Here is a 16,332-nt window from a genome sequence, read left to right on the forward strand (position 1 = left end):
TACAAATGATGGAACTGGGAGTTTCAATTACAGGAGAGTCAAACTCATTTTTATTGAGGTCCACATCGGTGTAATAGGTGTGTCAAAGGGCCTTATGTAATTTATAAATGTAACTAAATCCAATTGGTATTTAAAATAAATGTAACTAGTGCTTCATGTAAAGTAACGTTGAAATTCTTAATTATTTAAGGCATAAACTGTCACGAAGCGGGTCGGGAAGCAGGAAGTTGGAACTCATTTGCGTAGACGATCTGTCACTTTAATTGAGAAAGAAAAGTTGTCCAACACACAAACAGACCAAAAACAAAACAAAGCAGGCTCAAATGCAGGCAAAACTACAGACTAGGCATTTAACAGGATTAAACTGAATTTGCAGGAATCTCTCAGAATGTTACACCGGAGTGCAACAAAGTCCAACAAGCAAAACAAGAATAAACAGGTATCAACAAGTTTTCAACAAGAGTAAACAACGATCTGGCAAAGGGCAGTTCCAAAAGGAGCGTTTAAGTACCCATGGGAGTAATCAGGAAATGCAGGTCAGCCGGTGTCAAAGGGCGGGGCCAGCTGGGCGCCATGACAACCGTGCAGGACATGACATAAACATTACAGTTGCATTGAGAAACTGTTACTACACGTATGTTGTGAATTAAATACAGTGATACCTCGACATACCCGTCAGCCGAGTTACGAGAATTTCGAGACGCGAGATCTCTTTTGAGCATAAATGCTGCCCAACATACGAGAGAAAATCCAAGTTACGAGAATTCCCAGACATTACCACTAGAGACCGGGGCTTTAAAGACATTTTATTATCATCTTATTTATCTTACTGCTGTATCATTATGTTCAATACTGAGTGTTTAGTGATCACGATGATGTGTTATAAAGCTATTAACGGTTAACTTTGACAAATTAATGTTTTTTATTCATTTCATATCGGGAAAGTTTTCTCAAGATACCGCCAATTCTAGATATGAGCACAATCCGGGAACAAAGTAGTCTCTTACATACACTTTATAAGAAAATAATAACATCTTCTTGGACATTTTTAGGATAATTTAATTCTCAACCCCATTCATTGGCATTATCAGCAGTCACTATAGTTGTTTTTTACACCTAGAGCAGGAGCCTCCAACGTGGCGCCCCTCTAAGAACATTCCAATAGTGGACAGGTTCTGAAAATATCCCACAAGTTATGGGTCATTGGAATTTATTTTCTAGCAAATTCGATTTCTAATTAAACTTCTAATAATTGAGACTTAGTAATTACATAGTAACAACATAGTAATAACACAATCGCGTATCAAACTGGTAGCCCTTCGTGCTAATAAGTAACAAAAAGTAGCCCTCAACTATAAAAAGGTTCCTACTCCAGCGGTAGGGATAGTGAACTTCAAATTAGCAATTGTGGAGTGAGGGACCAAATGAGAAATTGTTTACACGTCTGCACAGCATTCGCAAGACCTTGTAACACTAACAAGTGACACAACATGAGCACAAATTGGGACCAATTTGAACTTGAGTTATTCTAAGGGCAGAGTCAAACTAATCAGTCACACAAACTGTAGTCTGACTTCTTTGTAGCAAAGATTAATTTCTTTAATGTTTCGTCACGAAAATAAGAAATATTTTCAAAATTGGAAAGATTGTAGTCAGAAGCAAAGGTTATGTTACAATATTGATGCGTGTTGCCACGTATGTAGTAATGAGTGTATGTATTTCTCTTTCATTTTTCCATCCATCCAATATCCGCACCGCTTATCCTCAGTAGGGTCACGGGGGTGCTGGAGCCCATCCCAGCTGTCCATTCCAAAAGCTGTTGTTTTATTTTAATGAATGCTACATTTCATTATACACGTTTTTAATGGAAAGATAAGTAGAAAGTTATGCACGATCCATTTTTTTGGAATCCTCAAAATGAAAATGACATTAAATATGTGATTTCTTTAATTGTATAAACTAAATGAATCATACTGTAATTCATTAATATTGCAATAACGTTAAACTTGAGTGGTCCTACAATGGTGTAAATACGTGGTTGATCATTCTTTAGAGGATGCTCTGCATTAAACTTCGCCAGTGTTATAAGGCTTGTATAAAGCTTTTCATTTTTTGCGGCTCCAGACATGTTTGTTTTTTTTGGTCCAATATGGCTCTTAACATTTTGGGTAGCTGACCCCTGCCTTTTCCCCATGAGCCAACAGCCTTATTCCGACCCCCGACCCCCAATGGTTGCTTAATGCATATTAGGCTGCAAGGCAATACAGTGGAACCTCGCTAGTTTGCGGTTCCACTTTTGCGGGTTCAGAGCTTCGCGGCTCTAAAAAATATACCTTACCTTCTCAATAAAAGCATTTATTGACTTGACGCCATTGAGCTCGAGCTTATGTCAACTAAGGACACGGTGTGGACACTCTTATTGTGAAGGGGAGGGGGAGGCCCTGACACAATGCTTAGTCATGGTGAGTTACCACTTAGCTCACCCCCCCTTCAACTGCTCCCATCTCACCCCCTTCTTATGTGGCGCTCAGTTTATCATGTATGAACTCGGCGACACAACGTAAGTATATTCTCTTCCGTCACATTTCATCTCAAGTTTGACTTTATTATACCAAAAGCAAGCGGTTGTTTGTACTACCTAAACACGGCTAATTGTGTGTAGTTTCGTGTATTTGTTGTAAAAGCCGTTCGATGCCGCCAGCTAAAGTATGTTGTTATTGTCAGAAGGTAGCTTTTTCACTTTCATTAAAATGAACACACACCATGTTTTAACTGTTGTTTCCCAAAACGCTTCACAAACACTCATCAAATATCACATTTTCACTGTTTTTATTTTCAATATGTAAACGGTAGTGTTAACAAGCGAAATAAACTGCGATGGCTGCATGTGGTTGAGAGCGGTTAATACAATCATACTGAATGGTTCGTAGTGGTTTCGCCGCAGTCCTATTCCCTGTACATACAACATATTTTATAGATTTTTTTTTATTTGTTATAACATGAATTTCTCTCTCTCTCTCTCTCTACTCGTATACTGTATACCTGTATACGTTTTTTTAAGCATTTTTGAAGGGGCGCCGCTACTTCGCGGATTTTCATTTTTCGCGGGTGGTCTTGGTCCCCATTAACCGCGATAACCGAGGGATTACTGTACTGTGTAAACAAGGGGTCTCCAACATGGTGCCCGCAAGTAGCCCCCTAAGATCACCCGAGGAGCCCGCAGACAGGTTTCAAAATTAGCTCTCCAGTAATGGTTGAATTTGATTTCTAACTGACATGATGTTTTAATGGTTGACTTAACTTCAAATAACTACAACCTGGTAATAACGTAGTCACAAAGGAGCAATGATATAATTTTGTTATTTTAGAAATGTGTACCAAAAGGATAGCCCTTTGCGGCAATCAGAAACACTATGTAATTCTCAGGTTTTTGATTCCCTGGTGTAAACCAGTTAAATGACAGGGGTTTGTAGAAAAAAAGAAAAGAAAAAAGAGACAAAAATAAAACATGGGAGAGTATAGTACCTAATAGCCGACTGTGTTACTGTGTAAAAAATGTTGATTATCTGCAAATATAGTCTGTTTGGTTGGTCGTTATCAAGTAAAATTCATATCTTCTCTCTTATATTTATTACTCCATTTGTAATGAATGGCAGCAGCAAGATAAAACGTTAAAGCCTTTAACAATAAATTCAGCTTTTTTTCTTTATATTAGAACTTGAGAGCTAGCTTGTAATGTTCTAAGGAGTTTCTTGAAGCAACAAGTTTATGAATGTGTTTCCTACAAAAATACAATTTCAGAGGCCTCAAAAAGGTTACCTGGGATTAGCGACAATTAGGTGAGGATACTCACTGAAATTATGCGCAATCTTCTGGTTGAGCATGATGTGTTGTGTATTACTGGTCTCCAGGGTGGCAAATGATCCCACATTTTTCACAGAAAATTGCATGAATAAACGATTGGTGTCCACCTCCACCTTTCGCTGGCTTTCCCTGCTCCAAAATGAGTTTGCAATCTGCAGAGCAACCAATTTGTTAGTGAAACTGATACCAATCAACCTCCAGAATTTGATGTTGTTACCGATATAGAGACAACCCAAGGAAATACAAGATTGAAATGTTGATTCCATATAATAAGCCACGCAAAAAAATCAAAACCTGTTTGGCCCTTTGTGAAAAAGTTACTCCCCCCTAAACCAAATGGCAGGAATCAAACATTTGCAATAATTGGTATTGAGTCTTTTGTAACACTGTAGAGGAATTTTGGCCCACTATTCTTTGCAAAATTGTTTTAGATCTGCTATATTTAAAGTTTTTCCAGTATGAACTTGTCATAATTACTCATTGCCCTCACCTGTGCTGCTGCTTGTTGCATGATTGATACCCCTCCTATTTATACCCAGTACGCCAGTCACTCTTTGTTAGTCCGTCAGCGAACCTCTGCATACGCAAGGCAAGAGCTTTGACTCTGGCTCCCGTTGGTCCCGTTTTCATCCGTATACCTCTCGTCTATTTCTGGTTCGTTTGTCTCCGGCTATTGACCCATTTTGTCCTTTTGACCACGCTCTAATCTCCCGCTCCGGCTAACGACCTGTTTTTGTCCACCGACCACGCTCTGATGTCCCGCTCCGGCTAATGAACTGTTTTTGACCACCAACAACGCTCTGATCCCGCTCCGGCTATCGACCCGTTTTGCCCATTTGACCCCACTCCAATCTCCCGCCCCAGGAAATCCACCTCCGCAATCCGATCTCGCTCCGATCCCGTAAGCGGCTTGCTTCCCTCGTCCAGCGAGCACCGGATCGCTGGCATTTGTTTCCTCAATATCCCAATAAAATTTTGAGTGAAACGTTACGCGTTTGGCTCTACCATTTGTTCTAGCCCTGACAGAATTGCCTGTTTAAGATCATTCCACAGCATCTCAAATGGTTTTGAATCTTGCCTTTTACTTGGCAACTCCAGAATTTTCATTTCCTTTTTTTGAGCCATTCAGAGGTGTACATTCTGGCGTGTCTCGGATTGTTGTCCTGCTGCATGATCCAGGAGCTCTTGTTTTTGAATGCCTGTTCTAATGGCCGGATGTTCTCTTTTAAAATTTTCTGGTCAAGACCAGAATCTATTATTCCGTCAACCACAGCAAATTGTCCTGGTCCTGAGACAGTAGAGCAGCCCCAGACCATCGAGCCATGTTCTTTTTGTCAAACGTTGTGCCATTTTTACGCCAAATGGAATGGGCTACACTTTCCAAAAAGTTAAATTTTTGACTCATTAGTCCACAGAATGTTTCTCCAAAAGTCTTCAGAATAATCAAGATTCTTATTGGCTAATGTGAGATGACTCTTTGTGTTATTTATACAATTTATACAATAGTTTTTCGGGTGGAAACCCTCGAATGAATGCCATTTCTGGATAGTGTATTGTGTAGTCATCAACACTGACCCTCACAAGGCTGCTTTGCTGCCTCAGGTCCAGTACAACTTGCTGTGCTGTGGTTGACGGAATAATGAATTTTGTTGTTTACCAGAAGGACCTGAAGGTGAACGTCCACCCATCAGTTTGTGCCCTTAAACTCAAGCACTCCCTTATCATGCAGCAGGACAATCCAAAACACACCAGCAAGTTCACCTTTGAATGGCTTAAAAAAGGAGAGGCCAAGTCAAAGTATGGATTTAAAACCATTTGAGATGCTGTGGTGTGACCTTAGACAGACAGTTCATGCTGGAAAATCCTCCAATACGGCAGATTTGAAATAATTTGGGCCAAAAAAAGTGGGCAAAAATTCCTCCACATCGTTGAGAAAGACTCATTAGCAATTATCACTAACGCCTGATTTCTGTTTCCACGGCCAAAGGTGGCCCAACTCGCTATTAGGCTTAGGGGGCAATTACTTTTACACATAGAGCCAGATAGCTCTTGATTTATTTTTGCCTTAATAAAGAAAATCAATATTTGAAAACCGTATTTTGTAATTCCTTGGGTTGTCTCTGTGTGCCATCAAAATTGGTTTGATAATCTGAAACCTTTGTGAGTGATAGATGGGTAAAAAAACACAGAAATCGGGAAGAGGCAAATTATTTTTCACGGCATATCCCATTTTTCTACTTGGTTATGTGTGTTTTGCTACCTTCTCAGGTCCAACGACGTCCCAATGGAAAGCCTTAGTGCGGTTCTTTCTTGGACTGATCTTGAACTTGAGAGGTAACGGGGGCGGTAGTGGGATTGTCTTACTGGATCCCACTTTGTTTCCTAGGAAGCCTGCCGGGCTGTCTAGAGGCTCCTTTGTTGGAAGGTGGAAACGGGCCAGATCAGGAGCACTTTTCGTTGGAACGTCAACATCTCCTGAGGGGCAACTATGATTTGTTTCATGAGCGGACTCGAGATCTTCATGAAGATCCTCGCCAGCGGATCCAACATCTGAGCCATTGTTGTCCTCCTGTTCATCTTCTTCAATGCTGAGATGTCTGAGGCCTTCGTTGCCCACAAACGTGAGGTCACTCTTGGACTTTCTTTTCCATTCCGAACACAACTTGCTGATATCTTTGGCCCAGGAGTCCCGCTCTGTCTGCATTGCGCTAGGAAGTGGCTGACTCAATGGTGGTACTCTGAAGCTGTATGAGACCACAAAGTAAAAAAGTACGAAAAAATGATACCGCTATAATTGAATGTATTGTTTGATATTGACATAATGACAGTTGGAGCACTCCACTCACTGGTATTCATTTTTCCGAGTGACCAGGGTGAAGCTATCGGTACGCTGAGGCTTTTGGACGCTGGTATCGCCATCCGAAAGGTGGATGACAGTGCTCACCGGAGTAGAGGTTGCTTGGTCACCCTCAGTGGCAATTCGGCGACGACAGGGTGTTAGGGTTAGTTGGCCAGGGTGCAGCTGGACCTCGTATCTAGAAATGAAATGAAATGAAATGAAATGAAATGATCTGCATTTATATAGCGCTTTTCAAGTCAAGACTTCCCAAAGCGCATGACAGTTTGGATTTTTTCTTCTTAATGGCATGAGTCAAAAATAGGCTAGTTTTGATTACTGACACTAATTATTACTATCATTAAGGTTACGCAAGTACATTTACAAGTTGACTGGTAATTTTGAGACAACGGATTAAAAAATTTAAAAATATGCAACTCAAATAACGTGAGTTAGGTCACTCAAAACCACCTCACAACCATCATTTACTCCAACAATTATATGTCTACATCCAACAAAAGATCTAAGTTAAAACATGTTCCTTTTGTTTTTTTTGTTTTTTTCAATTAAAGTTTAGCCACAAGAAAGCTTAACATGGTTACGTCCGAGAATAAAGTTGCACACGCATGATAAAACATTATTATTTTAATATTCGTGAAAGTTTCTGTCAAAAAATGGAACAGGATCAGGATCCATATGCGTGACGTTTCTCACACAAACCTTTTATTTTACGGAAAATGGGGAGTCATGCACGTTAAGTAGCAGTTTGGGGTGGAATGATAGGAAGTCAGAGGCCGACAAGATCGATACCAATTGCCCGAGCAGATATCGGACAGATGGGGTCGATACCGGACAGGACGGGACAGACAGGATCAATATTAAAACAGGATATCGAAAATAAACTGGACAAACTAGACGGGAACGAAACTGCACACCGACATTAAACAACGGGACAGACAGGAATTATAACAAAACAGGACATCGAAATTAAACAGGGCTAGGGAAAACTAGACGGGAACAAAATCGGATAGGAAATACCAACAGGAAACAGGACTAAATCAAAACCCAAGTCTTGCGGGGCAGAGGTTTCTTTAATTCATTCCCTTTAAAATTGCATGTAGTTCACAAAATGATTTTGTGTGGTCAGTATCAGTCTGGAAAACCAGATTTTATCAATATCTGCAGAGAAAAAAACTCTTAATATCCATCCAAAATCACAATACCAATGATTAGTACTAGTGGTACATGTAATACAGTAGATTCCCGGGATACAGCGTCACTGTGTCACAAATTTTTTACCTTTTGAGTGAAATAAGTTAAGATAGCCAAGACAAATTGACGATCGGGACTATTATTAAAAATGAAGCAAACATAACAGAAAAGTATTCCAAAACATGACGATCGTCACATGTAAAAAGGTTCATTTTTAATCTGCTGTGGCCGTCTCCTCCCTTCTACGTCCACGCAACTCCAACTGGCCAGCTTAAGTCACATTATACCAAATGTAAATAAATTGTAATGTTTTGTTTACATACGTTTATTTATAGTACTATAAAATTAAATACGTGTATGTTGCACACAAGTAGTGCTTACTACATCCTGTACTGTTTTGTTATTTTCAGGATTTTGCCAGAGGTGCTGGATTTTGGAAGGCATTAGCTAATGAAGGCGAAAGCTTTGGAGAGGACATCATTGGGCGTCGCCCCAAAATATTTGCAGAGAGATATGGCAAAAAGGGAACGCTCTTTATTGCATTCGTTCAGCAACGTTCATTCAAGCCACATTCCTTCGAGCCATGTTCGAAGTTTGTTCAAGAAATGCTGAGCTTTCTACTGTGCTGAAAAACATCTTGTGATGTTTTTCCTTCCCCGCTTGCTTAATCAACAGCTTGTGACTTCCTGTCACAACATAATCTCATGACTCATGACTCCTGCCAGATGTCTTCACACAATAGGCTACTGTCAGCTCAAAGGCTGCTGACTTACAGTTAATCCACAACAATCCTCCCCTTTGGGAGTTAATCTCCCACACAGATACTTAAACAATAAACAACCGAGAAATACATTTGAAAAATAATAATAAAGCTAAAGTAAACTAAATCATAGCTGTACTTCTAATACATGGACATAATGACCTGAATTGTACTGCTGGCGCGTCAGCTGGCGCGTCAGCCTGCTGAAAATAATTGATATAACCTAACGCTTTGCTTAAAAAAATCTCTGACACTTCAAACACTTATTTAAACATCTCAAACCATGTGTATGCTGTATTCTCAGAAATTTCCAACACTTCAAACATTTACTTAAACATTTCAAACCATGCACACATTCCTCTGTCTAGCAGCGTGTTTTTTTCTGGGACCAGATCGAACATTCAGACTAAAACTGCACACAACTGGATTTTGGAGGTTGTTTGATAAGATAAGGCTGAAACATAGGAAGACCTTTGCTGGGAAAGTACTGATATGAAAGGAAACAGCAAGTAAATACTTTATTCAAATATGTGGATTAAAATAAGTGCATTTATAATAACTAAATACGTAATGTTATTATTGAAGTAATGCGATGATGATTAAATAATTAACTTAATATAGTTGGAAAACTCAGACAATATTGACAACATACACAGATATACATTCTAATAACCTAACACTAATTACCATAGGTTTCTATGCCCCTCCATACGGCAATTTCACTTTGCGATATCCACCTCAGAACGGAATAATGTAGTATCCCAGGGGTCTCAAAGAATGGATGCCCTCCGGTGTCTACTTTAAGTACTGTATAACTTTATCGGTATCTGGATTAATATGTTACCATTTACTGCAAAAAATAAAAGAAATAATGTTTGTACTTGACCCATCGGAAGGACGCCAGCCCGCCTCTATGCAGCATGAGAACACCTTCCCGCATGGCTTGAGGCTGCTGGAGTGGTCCTGCACTTTCCCCCTCAGCATTACTGTAGATATTTCCGTAAATAATCTGGTGAACAAGCTGCATTATCTGCAAAGAAGGAAGCACAAATGCTATTGGAGAAAGAGGGAGCCTGTGAGCTAAAAAAATGGCTATAAAATTGCTGTGTTTTTCTTTTAGACAGGTCAAATGAAACCTTGTGCTTGTCGTCCATTGAAATGGCTTCCAATTCATAGTCATGATGGCCTTTGAAGGAAATCGAGAACCTGGAACCAGGGCCGTCATCACAACTCTTGACGATAGCAAAAGGAAGCTGGCGCTTCAGGATTCCTTTTTCAATTGTTCTGAGCATTTTTGTAGTGAAGTCTATCTAGATAAAAAAGACAGACGGAAGGATGGTTAAACAGATGGGCCCATGGGCAGGCAGGCGGGCAGACAGATACCTGAATAACTCTTTTCTTCCACCGGTAGCGCCCATGCTTGTGCACGCTAAAGTTGTACTGTGAGGGAAGCACCTGTGTAGAAAGCAAAAGCATAATCGGGACAATCAAAACCAGGTTATGAACGAGTTTGCATCACCTAAGACAATACAGTAACTTTTGACGTGTTAGCCATCAAAATAACACATCCAGCAGATGTCTGACTAGTTCTCAAAATATTTTGTGAGAATAGGTGTGGCAAAAAACTAATTCATTTTACTTGGCCATACAGTGACATGCTTTTCAGAGAAGATATTATTTTTCAGAGAAATCCAAGTTGACTTTCAAGGTATTCTTGGTCGAAGGTCAAAGACGTCAAAGGTTGTGTGTGACCGTTGAAATGATATACAACATTGTTAGAGAAATAGCCACAATGGATAGATTCCTACTTAATGTCCACTGCTGGAATTATACCTGTAATTTTATGCTGCTGCTTGACCTTAGTGTTGCCTTTGACACTGTGGACCGTAATATCGTACTAAAACTGTTGCAAAAATGGATTGGTCTCTCATGAACCGTCCTCTTGTGGGTCAGATCCTACCTCTCAGATAGGACGCACTGTGCTAAATATGGTGAAATGACATCTGAGCCTTTTTGTGTTACCTGTGGTGTTCCGCAGGGTTCAGTACTTGGCCCCCTTCTTTTCAGTATTTAGATGCTTCCATTAGGTGATATTATTTGCAAGTATAGTATCAGTTTTTGTTGCTACACAGATGACACTCAACTATATTTTCCGATGAAGGAATCTAAATGTCGTAAGTTGTTCTCAAAAACTGCTCTGATCATTGGAAAATGTAATATCACCAGGGTGATACAGTCAAAATTTAGGTGCCATATTTGACCCTGATCTGTCCTTTCAAACACACGTTAAGAATATTACTAGAACCGCTTTTTTCCATCTTCGCAACATTGCTAAAATTCGTCCTATGCTGTCTCAGTCGGATGCAGAGATTATAATTCATGCGTTGTTACCTCCCGTCTCGATTACTGTAAAGCGCTACTCTCCGGTCTCCCGAAGTCCAAAATCAAGAGCCTTGAGCTGGTACAAAATGCTGCAGCGAGGCTCTTAACTAAGACAAGAAAGTTTGATCACATTGCCCCGCTTTTAGCTAACCTGCATTGGCTCCCTGTTACCTTAAGATGTGATTTTAAGGTTCTGTTGGTAATATACAAAATCATGTATGGACTTGCTCCCTCATATCTTTCAGATATAAATCCCCCCTATGTTCCGGTCCGGAGCCTTCGCACTGAAAATGCTGGTCTACTAGTGATCCCAAGAGCCAAGACGAGATTCGCAAGTTCGAGAGCGTTCTCTGTTCGGGCCCCGGTGCTGTGGAATGCTCCTCCCCCTGAGATTCAATCTGCAACCTCAGTGGAAATGTGGAAATCCAAGCTTATAACACACTTCTATTCTATAGCATATGAATAACCTATATTTTATGTTGACAATATGTGTATCTATGTATTATTTGCCCTCATATAGGTTTTAGGTGATGGTGTAATAATAGTCTGCTGTTTGCAATAATCTGTGGTCTGTGCAGCCCTTTGAGACTCTTTGTGATTAAGGGCTATACAAATAAACATGACTTGACTTGACTTGACTTGACTTTCTCTGCAAGACCTCAACTCATGTACAAAGAAAGAGCCTGTAATGTTTTTAACACATGGCTATGGCATTTCCCAATTCATGAGCAAATATGATTTTCCTCAAATGTTTAAGTGTTAAAATTGTCACATGCTAATAGTGTCACAATATCAGATCTGCAAGATTAACATATGAATGCCTCAAATGACATGTTCCAACCTCCTCTGGGGCACGACTTGTCTTTGTTGTCTTGTCCCGGTCCTTCCTTGCCAGGTCCAGGGCGTCGTCAATAGACAGTTCTCCTGCCTTTACCTTGTTCATGATGCTCAACTGCATCTCATTGCTCAGCTGCAATTAGAGGACACCAAAAATGAATCTTCTTTTTTCATTCAAGCAAAAGTAAACCCAGACAACCCATTTTCTGCCTGCCCACAATTTTAATGAAACTTTAGGGTTAATATGGCAAAATAAAAATTAAGGAGTGAGATGGAACCTGTTTAGCCATCTGACTTTATGGCATCACATGTGCCCAGGCCTCCAGACGACTCTTCAGAAAGCATTATTTGTCATATACCGTATATCTTGGACTACAACCCACAACTTTTTAGGTACATTTTAAATACTGCAGTATTAAATACGGTGCAGCTCATTCTTTTTTCTCATGGTGGCACAGAGGAAAGCACCAAGCTGTTCTTTTCCTCCACACATGCGCTTAAAATACAAAATATTACTGTCACGACCAGCACACAGTGTAGACCCAATTTATACTGTACATCTGAATTTTGAATTGAACAGAAGCGGAAGTCATCAATTTGAAAATGCTGCACTTCCATACGAGGTTGCTGAGGTTTCCCTTAATCCTCGAAGAACAGTAATCAAATGCAATTTGGTCCATTAAAGCGGCAACCAACAATAACAACAACACAAAATGCTATTGTTCAATCAAGGGTGCCTACAAATGGGTCCCGGGAGCCAACTTTGGAAACTCGGACCATTCAACAGTTTTATTGATACCGTCCTACAAGCAAGAACTCAAAAGGTCAAAACCGGTGCAAAGGACTTTGAAAGTGTGGTCGAGATCCGCTATTGACGAGTTGCAGGACTGTTTTGAGGACACTGACTAGGCAGTTTTCAATCAACAGAGTAATCTGGATTAATTCACTGACACGATCAGAGTACATCAAGTTCTGTGAGGTTGTGACGCGTGTGTTTCCACGAAAACTGTGACGCAATATGGCAATAACAAGCAATGGTTCAACAAGGACGTGCGACGGAAAATTGTTGACAAGGACTTAGCTCATCGGGCCAAGGACTCCGACCCTTTTGCATACCGTAAGGCCAAGTCTGACCTGAAGAAGGGCATCAGGGATGCAAAACGGACTTTTAAAACACGTATCGAGGAAAAATTTGCAACGGGCGACTCTAGGGACATCTGGGCGAATATGAACCTCATTACTCAGTACAAGGGTCATAAACGTTCTGCTGACTCGGATGACGCTACTTTACCAGATAAATTGAATTTCTTTTATGCCAGGTTCGACAAAGCCAACACCAGCGAACCCGTTTCTGTGCCGGACACTTAGTGTGAACCTCCATTTGTTATCAAGGAGTGGCAAGTCAAGTGCAAGTTCGAGCGCTTGAAGGAGCGGAAAGCCCCAGACTCTATTTCACCGCGGCTCCTCAAGTTCTGCGCAGCACAACTCGCCCACGTGTTCACCCTCATCTACAATCGGTCACTCAGCCTTGCCAAAGTTCCAGCAGTATACAAAACAGCTACCGTCGTTCCAGTTCCCAAGTCAAACACCGTCACATGCCTGAATGATCTTCGACCCATAGCACTGACGCCAGTACCCATGAAAGTATTTGAAGGCTTCATCTTACACTATATTAGGTCATTACTACCGATCGGTCTAGATGATTATCAATTCGCGTATCGTGCAAACAGAAGTGTTGAAGATGCGCTGAACATTTGTTTACATAGGGTTTTGGAACACTTGGAGAAAAAGAACTCGTATGTCAGGATTTTATTTATAGACTACTCATCTGCGTTTAATAACATCATACCTTCTAAATTATATGTGAAATTACGTGATGACCTCAGTTTTCCCGTTTCGATTTGTAGTTGGATTTTGGATTTTTTGCTCGAACGTCATCAAGTTGTGAAAATTGGTAATCATACCTCGAAAGACCCCACAAGGATGTGTTTTATCACCTTGTCTTTATTCCATATTTACATATGATTGCAAATCCATTGATGATAACAATCTAGTTGTTAAATTTGCTGACGGCACTACTGTTCCTGGTTATATTATGAACAATGATGAGAGCGCATACAGACGGCAGGTGGATAACATCGTGGAATGGTGCAATGGAAATGATTTGATATTGAATTTGGACAAAACCAAAGAAATGATTATTGACTTTCGGACGAAAAACAAAAACCAGAAGGAATTTTTACTTATCAATGGCAAAAGAGTCGAGCAGGTGGAACATTTCAAACTTCTCGGGACTTTTATTTCAGAAGATCTAAGCTGGGCACTGAACTCGGAGAAAATTCTAAAGAAGGCACGCCAAAGAACTTTCTTCCTAAGGAAGTTGAACTCCTACGATGTTCATCAGGAAGTCCTAGTCAATTTTTATCGTGCGATTATTGAAGGTGTTTTAGCAAATTCTATTATTGTTTGGTTTGGTCGAATTACAAAGAAAGATCTGTCAAAGTTCAATTCTGTAATCCGCACAGCGGAAAAGATTGTGGGCACCGGTCTGCCATCCCTGGAATCTATATATAATTATAGAGTTTTGAAACGTACCTCAAATATTCTTAAGGATGAGAGTCATCCTGGCAATGATCATTTTCATCTATTACGGAGTGGTAGACACTTGAAGTCATTCAAGGGTACTAAAAGGTTTTCTAACAGTTTTTACCCGAGTGCTGTCCGAATCTTTAATAATTGTAAATTGTAATTTCTGTTTTTCGTTTTATATTCTGAATGTTGAATGTTGTTAAATTTTAAAATTCTCACTGAGCCGAGACAACGAGACAATTTCCGATGATTTTTATGTAAAGATTATTGGTTGAATAAACTAACAAACAAACACAAACACAAACGAAAGACTCGTCTGTGCTAAATCTGGCACAATTCTCCATTGAATGGTTGCTCTGGTGCTGCTGTAGTCTAGAAATAACAGGCTCATATTCTATGAGAAGCATCCCTCATTTTCTTTCGGCGGAGTAGTAAATACTCGCTTGTTTATGTAATTGCCACCTCGAATAGTCACATGATCCAAAGATGTAAACAACTTAGAGTAAAACTTAAAACGACACAGCTGAAAACAGCATCAGGTGTGTGGGCGCACAGCCTTGTTGGCGTTCTGCAACCTAAGGCGTCGACGCCAAATACCCACGCAGGTTGATGCAAGGTGTGCGCCGGGCTTAAAATTTTAAATAAAATAGTTTTTTTCTTTTTTTTTATAGCTGTTGAAATTTAGTACAGTTCGTACAAAGGCAAAATTGAGATTTGCTCTTAAATTTGAGCGGCCGGCTTTTAATCATGTCATCCGTGGTCCAGACTTTATATTTATGGCAAAATGGCCGCCACCATTGAAAAAATTTTACCGCTTTGCTCTTATTTTTACAAGACTATTATCGTTCCAAAAATATTAAGCAGTGCTGCCAAGATTTTATGAGATCATTTTCATTTGCAAAGCAGCACCAAAATTATGATAAGTTTTACTCCCTGACCCTAATGCGGCCCACAATTTTGGTGCACAGGGAGGACTGAAGCTGATATTCTAACCCTGATCCTGAGAGCTGTAAAGCATGTGTTTTAGCCACTCAAGCACTGCGCCTTTAAAAACGGAACCATTGCAGTGAAAACAGTATTTTCAGTGAGCGTGCTGCACAAGTTTAAAGTGAGGAAACAAAAAAAAATGTTGATTCTTCCATACAAGTAAACAAAGTTTAATTTCAGAGATGCAGTGTGTTGCATTTTAAACAAGTTTCGTCTTGAAATGAAGGTTTGCCTACCTGGGGCATGTCCTCAATGAAACTCTGCATACTGGATGCATTGTCTTTCTTCTTTGATCCTAAACTCGGCATTTCTCGTCTGCAAATCCAGTGCACCGGTTGTTCTATTATTTCCCTGTACACACACTCAAAACAACTTTTCCTATAATGTGTGTACGGCAGTTTCCTGCCCACCTTCAGCTCAGGTTTCACTTCTCTCAGGTATGTCAGGCTTGAGGAGGCCTCGCCTATCCCCGCCTTTTTTCTGCATGTTTGGTAGGACGTAACAGCAGACTGTGTGACACAGAACCACGAAATTCGATTTAGGAGTGAAGGTTTCCCGAATAGGGAAGTTGAAAATGTGATAGAGGAAGTGGACAATAGAACCAAAAGTCACATTTAAACTTTGCTTTGATATATGTTTTTTTAGTAGTACAAGTGAGGACGGTGTTTTTTTCGTGGGTGTTTATTTATCCGACCAATTTTAACCACACGATGTCAGGACCCGAACAGACGGTGGACCCAGACGTGTAACGTTTTCACACAAGCTTTATTTTACGGGAATGGGTAGTCATGCGCGTGAACACAAACGCCAGTGATTCGGCGATTGCTGGGCGGAAGAAGTGAGACAAAGAAGTCAGGCGCGGGAA

The 16,332-nt window shown here is 40.3% G+C and overlaps 1 protein-coding gene across 1 annotated transcript in view; it reads right to left on the bottom strand.

Annotated features, from left to right (window-relative positions):
* The window catches only part of LOC148368992 (uncharacterized), a 53,840-nt gene extending 37,884 nt beyond the window's left edge, over positions 1-15,956 (bottom strand). The window contains exons 1-8 of the mRNA XM_088329855.1: positions 15,704-15,956; positions 11,896-12,024; positions 10,056-10,127; positions 9,809-9,982; positions 9,554-9,702; positions 6,711-6,899; positions 6,125-6,608; positions 3,854-4,016 (exon numbers count right to left, since the gene is read on the bottom strand). Of these exons, the coding sequence (XP_088185981.1) occupies positions 3,854-4,016; positions 6,125-6,608; positions 6,711-6,899; positions 9,554-9,702; positions 9,809-9,982; positions 10,056-10,127; positions 11,896-12,024; positions 15,704-15,775 (1,432 nt within the window). The 5' untranslated portion in view covers positions 15,776-15,956. The remainder of the gene's footprint in view (positions 1-3,853; positions 4,017-6,124; positions 6,609-6,710; positions 6,900-9,553; positions 9,703-9,808; positions 9,983-10,055; positions 10,128-11,895; positions 12,025-15,703) is intronic.
* Between the last annotated feature and the right edge of the window lie 376 nt (positions 15,957-16,332).

Source organism: Urocampus carinirostris, chromosome 3 (genome assembly GCF_059441175.1).
Source record: "Urocampus carinirostris isolate Australia breed hairy pipefish chromosome 3, RoL_Ucar_1.0, whole genome shotgun sequence".
Lineage (NCBI taxonomy): Eukaryota > Metazoa > Chordata > Actinopteri > Syngnathiformes > Syngnathidae > Urocampus > Urocampus carinirostris.